The following is a 12,497-nucleotide window of genomic DNA, read 5'->3' as shown; positions in this document are numbered from 1 at the left end:
TCCGTTGCTCTGGACGAGGGAGAAGGGATTCGACTACGTGGGATATAACAAACTTCTGTCTGAGGCCAAGTTCCTTGGTCTCGAAGACTTGGAGCAGTGGATCTTATCTAAGAGGTACAAAGAAGTCATCACTACGAGATTCAAGACGCATATGTTCCCTGGACATAATTATTCAGATGAGCATATTGTCCATAGTACATGGCTCGATTCCACCAGAGGTCCAAGGGGACAACTACGGGGGGACGGACAAGGTCCAGTGGCGCCAGAAGACGTTGAGCTTGTTTCTTGCTTTGAAGCAAACATTACTAGCCAAGGCGATTATAAATGCCCAATCGGATCTCATCTTCATGCCGATCTAGATGATTGCATGACCGCGGGTTGCCCTCTTCCGCCTGACCAAGGGGGCGGACCGTTAGCCGACTATGAGAAGTTACCCACCAGTATCGTTGCCGTGCTTAAGTACATCGATTACCATCCGGAAAGATGTGAGCATGGCTACGTGGGGCCCAATCAAGACAGAGATAACGACGGAATGTGAGTACAGCGTTGTTCTTATCTTTGCTCTGTGGTGGTGAATGTACGCATATAAGATTGGTGGGAGGACTAGAGACGTACACTGTGTGGATACTAGGGTTTCTCTCCCGTCATATCGACCAAGTTGAAAACTTTACACGAGCCTGACCTGCCAAGCCGGCGAGTACGACTTGGGCTACGACGAAGTTGTAACGGCAAGACAGAGCAATGGATAGCCAACACTACCTGGTAATCATGGTGCGTGAGCACAATTTCATCAATAGTGGTAGAAGGCACATGCATTTGCTTGCGTGTTGGTGAGCACATCAGGTCGTATATCCTACTGCAAATACCAGTTCGCTCCGTAACTCAACGTATATACATGCAGGCTTCGACGGCTATTCAATCTCTGAAGTTTGTTATTCTTGGTCTTATGATGTTGTGTCTTTATCATGCGCTGTCCATTTCTGAAGGTTGCCGTTCATGCTCACTAATGCCTCGCTTCTGAAGACACTGGTCTTGGATCAGCAAGGGCGTGACCACGGAGACGACTTACGAAGAAGATATCATAACTTCGACACAGTATTGGCAATACAGGGTAACGCGTCCATGTATGTAGCACATGCAGTAGCTAGTTCGTGGTTGGCTGTGCTTCACGTCACAATACAAAAGCGGAAAAATATAGAAGTGTTTGAGCTAGGTAAAAGTCTCATGGATCAACTAGCTTTCAAGCCAGATAGGTATCTTCAATCATATAATAGCTCCATACACACAGCCACTCTTGGCAGCCGCACCCATACACGTCGACGTATGGCATAAAACCGCCCACGACTGAAACTAGGTGCGAACATGCGCCTCGACATTGTGGCCAGCGATAGCCTCTTCAGCACCAGCAACACTATGCCTTCGGTCCTTGCCCATGTAGTTGGAGTCGGGAAGCATGTTAAGAATATCCTCCTGCTTGTCCGTTTTGCGCTGATGGAACCAGAAGAGGATGCCACCGATGAACGCCAAGATCGCAACAGTCGTGTAGTTCCAAACCAACAATGGATCTTCAGACAGCGACACAAACGCCTGACCAAGCGCGTTGGAGAAGGCGGACATGAAATGCCAGTACGATGTCACGAGCGAACGCATGTTCTTGGGTGCCTTTGTGAACGCAAACTCGAGTCCAGTAATCGACGTGAAGATCTCGGAGAAACCGACAAGCATATAGGGCACGGCTTGGGTCCAAACGTTGATCGGGGCTGGGTCGTCGCAGCTGTTCATGTATTCGCCGCATGGGCCCTCGGCGTAGATGTAGTGCTGGATGACGGCGGCGGAAACCATGGCGAAAGACGCGAGGATGAAACCGAAAGCGATGCGCTTGATGGGTGTGAAGCGGATGTTTGCCTTGCGGAGAGCGGGGTAGAGGAAGTTGTCAACGATGGGAATGAAGATGACCAGGGAGATGGGGTTGAGGTTGGTGATGACATCGTTGGGAACACCGTTACGGGTCATGGTGGCAGCCTGAGACGTGAGGTTGTTGTTCATCTGGTTGTAACTCAACCAGTAAAGAGGAATCCAGGTGAAGCAAGAGCATGCGCGCAGGCCACGAGCAACCTGGTCGACCCAAGCGTCGTCAAACTGCATCCAGGATGGCTTGTTGGCACCGAGGTGGCTGGGCTTGACGTCCTCCCAGAAACGCTCGCTCTTGAAGTTCTTGCGCGTGGTCGCAGGGTTGAGAGACCACTTGCCCTTGGTGGCGAGCTTCAAGACCTTGAAGGCGCGGATGAGAACGGAACCAGTGGGGGGAGTGCGGATGTACTTGTTCCTGCAGACCCAAAGGACGACGGGGCAGAAACAGAACATGATGGTGGGTAGCAGCCACGCACACCAGAAGCCGACGTATTTCTCAACGTAGACCATGGAGATTTGTCCAGTGAGAGAGCCAATGTTGATGAACATGTAGAAGTCTTGGAATATGTTAGTGGCTTGCTTAAAATATCGCATTGGGGGACAACATACACAAGAAGATACGAGAGAGCGTGATGTTGGGGTCAGAGATGACGCGCTCGCCAGTCTTGGGGTCCTTGATGACACGGGGCTTGGTTTGGCGGTATTGTTCAGCGATCAAGGGCGAAATGTTGGCCTTGAAAGCTCCGGTACCGAAACCGAGGGTGATGACACCAAGGATGAAAGGACCGATGGCATTGCCGCTGGTGAGAACAGCGGGAATAGCGGAGATAATGAGCAGAATGTGACCCAAGATAGAGAAGGCGATGGCGATGAAGATGGTGTTGAAGCGACCAAGGTACTCGTCGGCGATAATGGCACCGATGATGGGTGTGCTGTATGCCCAGAAAGAGTTGAATTGACCGATACCGAAGGATGCACGCTGTCCCATGCCCAACGCGCCGGGTTGACCCTCTGAGCGAGGGTCCTTGCCAGTGGTTTGTGGAACACCATCAATCACGGGCAGATCCTGTTGAATGAAGTTGGTGTCTTTGAAATGGTCAGTGGGCTGGTTCTTGTGTAGGGATGAGCGACAACATACATAAAACCTGGCACCCGTAGTAACCAAACCGCTCGCAGAGCTCGACGAAAGCGATGGTGAAGGCAGTCCACGGAATCTTTCCAGATACACGGCGGAGTGTCTTCAACTCATCTTCCGTAGGCTCTTCGCCTTCCAAGTCGGCCTCGAAGACATCAGCGCCATGAGGCTGGTGGCTGAGAGTCGACGGTGTGTGATCGTCAGAAAGAGCACGCTTCTCGTCGATCTCGTACAAAGGCATAGCAGCCTTGTTGGGCTCGTTGGACATGGCCATGTCCACGGCGTTGGAGCCAGCGTTAGCCGACATGATTAGCAGGCACGGAAGAGTATGGGCGGTGCAAAAGAATGAGCTGCTGCTGAACCGCAAGGGTTGGGCAAACGAGCGCAGTTATACTCATAGCATCCTTACAGTGACACAGAAGCGGCAAATCTGCTCATCCCAAGCGCCGTCTTGGTATTCCTTGACTGTCTCTCTTTCGAGCAGGTGTCCTGTGTGGATACACTCCACCCTCGTTTCCAGGAATTGGTGGAATCTAGCTAGTAGCCCAAGCCGGCGGTTGACCCATACAGCATCAAGGGACTATTTCGCAATGCCCGTCTTATCACCAGCCGGTGACTGGGCAAAGGCTGGGCGGAAAGGCGATGCCGAAAGTAAGACTACGATTTAGAGCTTCGCACCCGTCTTTGCAGGGCTTCGGCAAGCCAAGCTCCAGGGAAATGGGTATCTCGGCGCATGCGACGACGTCGATTGAGTGCTTCGGCACTTGGCAGCGTCGCTGATCACACTATGTTCTTCCAGCCATTCACGCGGTGGGTAACCCTAGCTCTTTCTTATCTGGACGACGAGCTGTGCCATGATGACACCACGCCGCAGTGCAATACCGAAGAGCTTGCGCACAGACACGGCGTGCACATGCGCGCTGACAGCTCGTAGGAAAGTCATTCATCGCTGCAGTGAGGAGGGCACTGAAATTGAGAGCCAGGACGACGGTCCGAGGAGTGACATTCGTCGACGATCGCGTGTGTCGTCGCTCATGACCGCCGAACTCTGCTGCGACTCCGCTGCCCAGCTGGCGCCGAGCCTTCCGTCCCGCTGGGCGCCTTCTCGTCACATCAATCCTCGGCTGCTCCCCACACAATGAAACAGCCTTCGCATGCATGCGATGTAACTCCACCAAACTCGAACAGGCAGCTCGACCAACCGGCAGCAGCACGCCGTGTCGCTCTCCATGCGCACTCCAATCAGTGGTCGCGTTGTTCTCTCCAATCCACCTAGCGCGGACGCCCTGTCGTGCTTCTCGAAAACGTCCATGGACGGGACCAGCATTGGCACATCCACATAGCTACGCTTATCTCCTTGACAATAAAAGAAGCGCGACAAAACGAGACAAGAGCGCCGAAGAACTCCACATGGTCGTTGGCACGAGGCTTCGTTGCTATCAGCGGAAGCTTTGCCTCGCCTGGCAGCATGGCACATTGGCATTCCCATGGCCTGACCCGCTGTTTTCCGTCTTTGCTTGGCATGGCCTGTCCAACAGAACCCTCTGGTGATCACCCATACACCAACACAACGGGGCGCAGTAGGATTCTCTGCTATCACAGAACAATGAAGGATGCAGCTTGGCTGAGTGGCAATAGCGGCTGCTTATCTCTTTACGCCCCGTCGCCATACTGATGGTTCTCGATTGAAGACAGTGTCTAGAAGCTCATCATAGACCTTGAATCGAACTATGCACATGCGATCGGGTCTTCCGAGTCATTTCCTGGCTTATCAACAAGGTCTTGTGTGGATGGCTTCTGTGGTCTTAGCGCTGCACATCGTCGCTGCCGAGAACCGAGAGCATGCCATAAAGGCCAAGACAAGCCAGGGAAACCGCCATCCATGTCCCGCCTGACAGCAGCAGCCGTACCTGAGGACAGACGCGGATATCCTTGGTTAGTGAAGCCGCTGAATACCGGCCGCCGGGTAGCGGGAGCGATGCTTGATGCCTATGCTCTTGCTTGTGCATGTAGCGTAGACGTTCACACGGGTTATGCATCGTTCACCGAAGTCTGTCAGTAGCTTATGGTCAGCGCTGGACCCAGCTAATGGACGTTTTTCGAATACCGGCATGAATATACGACTACCCCGCATAACTGTAAAGCTCAATAACGTTCTTTAGTCGACTACGGGTTGATTCTTACCATACAGTAGCGATTGGCGTACTCCGGCTAGCAAATTTACTACATCTCGGAACTAGTATTCGGTTTCAACATATACATTAAATGAGATCAGTCCGGGTGGACTCGGGCCAAAAGAGAGCTTAGATCTCGAGCATACATCACTGAAACATATGTGAATGAAGTTTCTTATCAATGTATTATCATTAATCATCTAAGAATAAGTTTCATCAATGTTGTCATCAATGCTGAAGACCATGACTTTTCCCCATCTAGTTACCGATGGGCAGGTCGCTCAGAGGCTCACCCTTGGACCAGTGGTTGATCCAGTTGAAGATCTCAGTGTGCCAGAACAAGCTGTTCTCCTGCTTGAGCACCCAGTGGTTCTCGTCGGGGAAGTTGAGGAACCTGGAGGGAATACCGCGGGCCTGGAGGATGTTGAACAAGCTCAGGCCGTCGCTCTCGGGCAGACGGTAGTCAAGAGTGTTGTGGATGACGAACTGGGGAGTGGACCAGTTGGCAATGTGGTTCTGGGGGTTCCACTCGCGGTACGCGTTGGAGTCCCAGATGCTGCCGTTGTAGTCGTGGCGGATGAACCAGAGTTCCTCAGACGCCCATGCACCCTCGGTGTTGGAGATACCGTCGTGGGTGACGAGGCACTTGAACTCGTTGCCGAGGTCGTTGGCCTGTATCCAGTTGGTCATGTAACCACCGTAGGAAGCACCGGCGGCGATACCGTTCTTGGTGTCGATCCATGGCATGCTGCTGTTGACGTAGTTCCAGGCGTTGACCAAGTCGTGGTATGGCCAGCTACCCCACTGGCCCTGAATGGAGTCGGTGAGGAACTGTCCGAAACCGGTAGAACCAGTTGGGTTGGGTGCGACAATGATGTAGCCTTGGTCGGCCCAGACTTGAGGGTTCCAGCGGTTGGACCAGCTGTTGCCCCAGTTACCTTGAGGACCACCGTGGATGTAGAAAGCGAGCGGGTAGGTTACGTTCTCCTGCCAGAAAGTAGGCTTGACAACGTAGGCCTGAAGCTGCTGCTTGAGCTCAGGGTTGGAACCGTTGAAGAAGATCTCGGAAACAGTGTGGGATCCGAGACCAGCGAGGTTGGGGTCGACCTGAGACGCGTCGAAGAGGGTCTTCTTCTCTCCGTCGGCAAGGATGTACCACTCGCTGGGAGTCCAGATGGCGGTAGCAGCGACGAACAGCGAACCATCAGGAAGGAGGGCGAAAGCCGAGACGGATGTGTTCGAGGTCATAGGCTCAGGGACGAAGCTCTCGTCGGCATCGACAGGGAAGTTGAAGATCTTGACGCGAGCGTAGTCATCAGCAGTGACGTAGATGGAGGAGTCGTCGTGAGCCCAGGTGATGGGTCCCTGAACCCAGCGGTCAAAGCCGGCACTCAGAGCCTTCCAGTTGCTGACAGCAACACCGGTACCCTCAACAGCGACGTCGACAGTGTAGAGTTGCCACCTGTCCGACTCATAGTAGTCCTCATCCTGCTGCACGTAGGCGAGCTTGCAGCTGTCGGTGGAGAAAGAAGGGAGACCAGAGGCACCCTTGTGACCAGCTTCCGCCGCGAGAGAGTCTGGGCCGTTGAAGGCGATGGGAGCGTCGGAAGACGCGAAAGCACCAACATAGGTGTATGATGCGGTGTAGTTGGCCTTGTTAAGTTGAGGGGCCTTGGTCACGAAAGCGTACATAGAACCATCAGGGCTGATGTCGTAGTCGCTGGAGTCACCAAACGGCTGGATGGGAGTCTCGGGCGCAGTGGTGGTGAAGTTGATGCCCTTCTGGATGTTGCGCATTCCAGCGCCGGACAGCGCATAGCTGTTGTTAGCCGAGAGAGCTCCGGCGAAGAGATTGTAGCGGTTCTTGGTCAGCCAAGTGTCCCAGTGGCGGACATAGTTGTCGGAGTAGTAGCGGGCAGTAGTCACTGGGGTAACTTCGGTCTCGGGGTTGACGGCAGTACCATTGGGGTACGCCATGCAGTTTACGATGAAATGCATGTCTCCAGTAGAAGTGTTTGCGACCTTGAGACCGGAGTATGGCGCATCCAAAGAAGCGACCATTTTGCTTGCGCTGGGGTCCTTGATGTCGCCAACCCACAGGGTAACACCGCCGGGAACCTCCTCGTTGGTGCCATTGATGTAGATGATACCAGTCTCGCTGCCGGGAATCCAGGCGACCTCGTTGATCTCGCTGGCATTGAGGCCCGACTCGGTGATCTCGCCGGTCTTGAGATCGATGAGGTTCATGCCAGAACCCGCACTGCCGTGCTCCTCGAAGGAATACTGGGAGTACGAGAACAGACCGACAGAGCCATCGGGACTGGCGTCAGCGACGCCACGTCGGACGGTGCTGAGGAGTCCTCTGTTCACTTGTTAGCAGTTGCGCAAGCAACGGAATGTGATGGTAAACGTACTCAGGCGTAAAGGCACAGGCGCCGGTAGCAGCCAAAGCCGCGGCAACGCTGATGTATCGAGCCATTTTGTATGCGACCAGCTTCGTAAAAGCTCAATTGGACAAGGTCGATGGTCGGAAAAGCTCAGGAAGGGCAGGCAGCTTATTTGTACAACGCGCTGCTCGGTACCTAGCTGCAGACCCTGGCTGGACGATATTTTGCCAGCGGGGTTTAGGGACCGGTACCTGGCTGTGATGGCGCTCCTCGTTGGCTACGCACTCGGTGATGGCATCAGGCGCGCCCTGTAATGCGGTTGCTGCTATACCAAACATGTGGATAGATGGGCGCTGTTCACGACCGCTCCTTCCTGATGCAGGCTAGCGCTGCGGGCGACAAACAAGCTCGCCGTCGGTGGGAACGTAGAAAGCATGTTTCTGCGTCGTCCTATCGCGACACGGCCCACAGGTCCCGCAGTCGTGGCTCAGACTTGGCGGCCATCTCCATGCAGCTCTCACGTGAAGCTCCGCAAAGCTCTCGCCCAGATTGCTCGCGGCCGTGCCAAGACGCGCCGTCACGATCAAGCCCGGTGGCGGATAAAACGGCGCACCCGAAGAGGCAGGTCGATAAAAAGTCCAACACCCAACTTTTACTCATCGATAGCCAGTGCGGCGTTGCTGTGTCGCTTGTATGCTGCCTTACCATATGGAGAGGCTGGGAGTCTTGATATCGTACGGGCTGCCTCGGTCTGGTTCGGGCCTGCTGCGCGCCTAATGCTCTCATTCTTCCCTTTGCAAATTGACGATCGGCACCTGCCTTGCCTGGCTTAGATATGCAGACCCTATCGATGCAGCTGCTTCTTCGCGTTCGTGATGGCGCACGCTGTGACACCTCGATGACATCGAACGAATGGGCTGAGCGGTCGCCTCGTATCGCATCCAGCAAACTGCGCATTTGCGCTCATGGCAAGACGTACGTACCTTGCTGTCCGCTTTCCTGCTGCACGTCTTCACTGATCCGATCTCTCTTGCTTTCCAAGGCACTACCCCATATCTGCGAGCGTGCCAAAGACAAAATACCGACAATGCGGCAACCGGTATCTGCGTATCCACACTCTCGGAAGCCGTTCGTTGTCATTGCGGCTGTCGCGCCTCGTCCGTGGTCTAGGGATAGGAACCTGAGTATTGCGCCTTAGGGCTTAACAGCCGCAGTGGACCCGTGCAGTAGCTTTTCCGATCTGGTTTGATATTGTCGTTGGCAAATTTATCGCGATATCTTGATACCGTGCGACAGTGGCATCGCAGTCAAGTTGGAGACTTTCGTGGTTGATGGCGTCGTAGCTTCCGAGCTGGAGATCGCGCTTACCCCGCGCCCTCACGTGCCATGTGGTCCAGGACGCGTCGGACGCGTTCGATCGCGTCTCTACAACACCAAACCTCTCCCTACGGCCATCATCGAATGTCTTCTTGTCAGCATGGTTCGGAGCCGTAATATTTGGTATTGCGCTGCTTGAGGGTCAGCTAAGCGACATGTGTGGTAGCCTGACGACCCCCGCGGAAAGTGTCAACGAAGGCTAGAGTGCGCCTTTGATTCAGACTCGGCCTGGCCTTCATTTGGGCAGAAAGACTCAGCACTATCAGATGCAGTGTGATCGTACTCAACTGAAGACAACTACTACTATATGGCTTCTCAGCTGTACGCCGCAACAAACGAGTCGAACGCCAACGGCCTATTCTTCCTCCTCAGAGCTATCCTCTGCCGACGGATCAATAACTTTATTCAGTACTGTCCCTCCGTCAAACCTCAGCGTTTTCCGCAATTCGTACACGGTGGCTTCCAGATCCCAAACTGCGTCGACCAGTTTTTCTCTAGCCTCACCAACTTGATATCTCAGAGCACTGGCGTTCCACAACTCGTCCACAACGCCTACTACGCTTATCCATTCCTTCAGCTTCGTGTTGGCGTTCTTCGCGTCCTTCGCTGCTGTTTTGAGAGCCGGTACGAGCAAGTCCTCTTCTAATCTCTTTCTTCTCCGTGCTTCTTCGCTTATGTGTGTAGCGTGGTGCGGGTTTTCTTCGAGGGATTCGTAGAGTCCTTTCCATTCGTTCTTCGCCTTGACAATCCTGTCGATATCGTCGGTGTTGGCAGTGGTGGTGCGAGGTGTGGAACTCATGGTGTAGATGACGAAGAAAACAGGCGTTAAAGCATGATGTTATAGCCGTTGTGAGTTTGCTATTTGCGCTTGCTGTGCATGCATGATCATGGAAGGTTTCATGTCCTAGTTGGTGCACTTTCCGGGGGTCTCAGTATGTTCAAAACAAAGGTAAAGGTATAGCTTCATGTGGAATCTGGCCTTGACTGTGAAGCGTAAAAGACTAGCTGCTCGACTTTGAGAGACATAAATGCATGTATGGATGGCTCGATGAGACATAGCCCCGTCGATCTTTTCCTGCTCGATAACAAACGTTCCCAAAACAAGTCTGATCACTACCTTCCCCGAAGCAAGTCCAGGTATGTCGCGCAAAGCAGTCCCAATTGTCACGAAGCATCATCCCGTATTTTGTTGCCAAACTCCCGCAAACTCCACTAACCCCAGTAATGGAAACCCACGGATGACCTTGACCGATACAAACTTTTCCAAATCAACGCCATGAGCCTCCAATACTTCAAATACCCCCAGGTCAATCATTCTCCACCTTTCAAAAAGCCGAAATGTTCAACGCTTCTCCCGCTCTTCTCATCCTTTGCTTGAGACCCTCCACTTCCTTCTCCAGCACCTTTGATCGCCTCTCAGCTTGTGCGCAGCGTGCCTGAATCTGACCGAGCTGATCGCGAAGAGCGTTCTCGTTGTTAAGCGTATTAGCGTGTAGTTCTGCCAGCTCATCGTGTTGAACTTGGATGCCGCGGTATGCATTTTGACTGAACATGCTTTCGTTTTTGACTCGGCTTATCTCCGCTGTGAGTCCGTTGACTTTTGCTAAGAGCTGATGGTTTACTGTCATCTGTGCTCTGAGCTGTCCAACAGCTCTAGCTTGCGTATCGATTTCTGCTCTTGGCTGAGCATTTGCTCTTTCGCTGTTTGCCAGCCGGGCTTCAGCACTGATTGTGATGATCGGATGTTCTGGGCTTAATGATCGCCGTATCGTGGTGTGCGATGGATGTATCTACAAGAAAGTTAGCTTAGAGTGATTCAAGCTATCGCTTATACGCACGATATGACTGTAGTCGCGACGCTTGATCCTCGCTGCCATCTGTTAGTTTGTTCAATTAGAAGGATTGCGGACCTTGTAACTTACCTGCTGTTGGCTTAGGTTCATCATCGCCGGTACGTTTCTTGGATGCGACAGTGTCGTGCGTCAAGTCAGTGAGCTCTGGCCCTGGAACTGATGTCGCAGCGGAAGCTAGTACGGTATCCGGTTCCTGTTTCTGGACTCTTGCGTGAGGCTTTGGACGGCTGCCCTTGTTTGCGATCCATGCGCAAGACTGTTTAAAGTCGAGCCAGAAATGATTGTAGTCGCCTACCTCGTCGATGTAACCAGCAGCTAAGAAGTAGTAAAGCGCCATCGCTCGTACTCTGTTGCACAGAGTTTGCTTGCCAACTGAGAGGTCTCCGACGTCACAAAACGGTTCATCGATATCGACATGCTGAAGACTGCTCTGTTGCACGCGACAGATGCTCGAGTCTGGGTTGACATAAAAGTACCCAATATAATGGGTCTTCGATCCATGTACGTAGACATAGACCAGCGGCTTGAAGTTGAGATGCGGGGCGTCGAAGGTACCCAGAATAAGTACCATCTCGGACGCCTCCTGTGGCCAATGGGTATCGACTATTGGACCAAAGCTTTTGCGATGGCTGAACTTGACGGTCTCGAAAGTTGGGAGTTTCTCAAAGTCATCGGGTATAAGAGAACGTGCCTGTCTGGAAATCGTTTGTGTGTACCAACTCGTTACGCTTTCATCGATAGTGATGGGATTGTTGACGTTGGTATATGTCATGGTAGGCGATTCTTGCAGTCTAGCACCGCGACCCAGTGACTGGAGGTTCTAACGGGTTTATTAGTATTCCACCAATAGTAAAGTTATGCTGCACGCATAAGGTAGTGTACCGGAGACAAGGGAAAAGGGCCGAGAAAGTGTGTTAGTAATTAGATACGATGGGAGGCAAGGTCTAGACCTCAAGGAGATGAGAGTTTGATATGTAGAGAGATTCTCTCAGACTTAAGGTGTACGAAGTGATAGAATAAGGTTACAAGAGCGGTACGTGAGAGTGATGTGTACTTAGGCAGGACCCGCACCTGAGTGAGAGTATACGAGGCTACCTCGAGAAGCTACCGCGACAAGGTAAAGGTCGTCAACGCGAAGTACGATAAGATGAGAATTCTCATGGACACTTTTGACAAAGATAATCGATCAGCATCACCGCGGCCCTGTCAATTAGTGCTGAACCTTGGAATAGCCTGTACGTATGATCGTAGGGACGCGACAGGCTCGTTACCGCGCGCATGTAGTGATAGAACTCAACCGAGTAGTGTCATGCTCAGTTCGCAAATGAAGAGAAGGGTTTGATCGTTTGTGGACTGCAGGCGGTCGGTCGTGGGCGAGATGGCTGATGACGTCGTAGTTGCCCTAGTAGGTATCTCGTTATTGCGGCACAAACATTCTGGGAGCCACCACCACCTCGTCTCCGTCCTGACCATCGTCAAATTCCACCACACACCGTCTTCCATGCCATCAAGTCTGCGGCGCTTTCGTCCACGCGTACAACGATCGGAATGCGCACTACCATCGGCTGTCAACCGGTTCGGCGGACTTTTTCAGCCAGTTGTTGCCGATCTCTCCGATCCCCGCCATTCATCCCCACTATCAGCCAGTAAAGCTTGAGCC

At 52.9% G+C, this 12,497-nt stretch overlaps 4 protein-coding genes across 4 annotated transcripts; all 4 read right to left on the bottom strand.

Moving 5' to 3' along the window:
- Nucleotides 1–1,350: 1,350 nt before the first annotated feature.
- On the bottom strand, nucleotides 1,351–3,353 carry J4E87_005966 (uncharacterized protein; the record flags this gene model as incomplete). The annotated part of the gene is made up of 3 exons (XM_049377571.1): nucleotides 1,351–2,468; nucleotides 2,521–2,997; nucleotides 3,050–3,353. 3 exons carry the CDS (start codon nucleotides 3,351–3,353, stop codon nucleotides 1,351–1,353), a joined length of 1,899 nt encoding a protein of 632 aa, XP_049232612.1.
- Nucleotides 3,354–5,478: 2,125 nt separating this feature from the next.
- Nucleotides 5,479–7,699, bottom strand: J4E87_005965 (uncharacterized protein; the record flags this gene model as incomplete). Its single annotated transcript, XM_049377570.1, has 2 exons — nucleotides 5,479–7,582; nucleotides 7,635–7,699. The coding sequence occupies 2 exons, from the start codon at nucleotides 7,697–7,699 to the stop codon at nucleotides 5,479–5,481; spliced, it is 2,169 nt and encodes a 722-aa protein (XP_049232611.1).
- A 1,640-nt stretch (nucleotides 7,700–9,339) lies between these two features.
- On the bottom strand, nucleotides 9,340–9,783 carry J4E87_005964 (uncharacterized protein; the record flags this gene model as incomplete). The annotated part of the gene is made up of 1 exon (XM_049377569.1): nucleotides 9,340–9,783. The coding sequence occupies one exon, from the start codon at nucleotides 9,781–9,783 to the stop codon at nucleotides 9,340–9,342; it is 444 nt and encodes a 147-aa protein (XP_049232610.1).
- A 526-nt stretch (nucleotides 9,784–10,309) lies between these two features.
- Nucleotides 10,310–11,609, bottom strand: J4E87_005963 (uncharacterized protein; the record flags this gene model as incomplete). Its single annotated transcript, XM_049377568.1, has 2 exons — nucleotides 10,310–10,731; nucleotides 10,907–11,609. The coding sequence occupies 2 exons, from the start codon at nucleotides 11,607–11,609 to the stop codon at nucleotides 10,310–10,312; spliced, it is 1,125 nt and encodes a 374-aa protein (XP_049232609.1).
- Between the last annotated feature and the right edge of the window lie 888 nt (nucleotides 11,610–12,497).

Source organism: Alternaria ethzedia (genome assembly GCF_023757985.1).
Source record: "Alternaria ethzedia strain BMP 0044 chromosome Unknown scaffold_13, whole genome shotgun sequence".
NCBI classification, from domain to species: domain Eukaryota; kingdom Fungi; phylum Ascomycota; class Dothideomycetes; order Pleosporales; family Pleosporaceae; genus Alternaria; species Alternaria ethzedia.
This window is presented reverse-complemented; position numbering and strand designations above follow the sequence as displayed.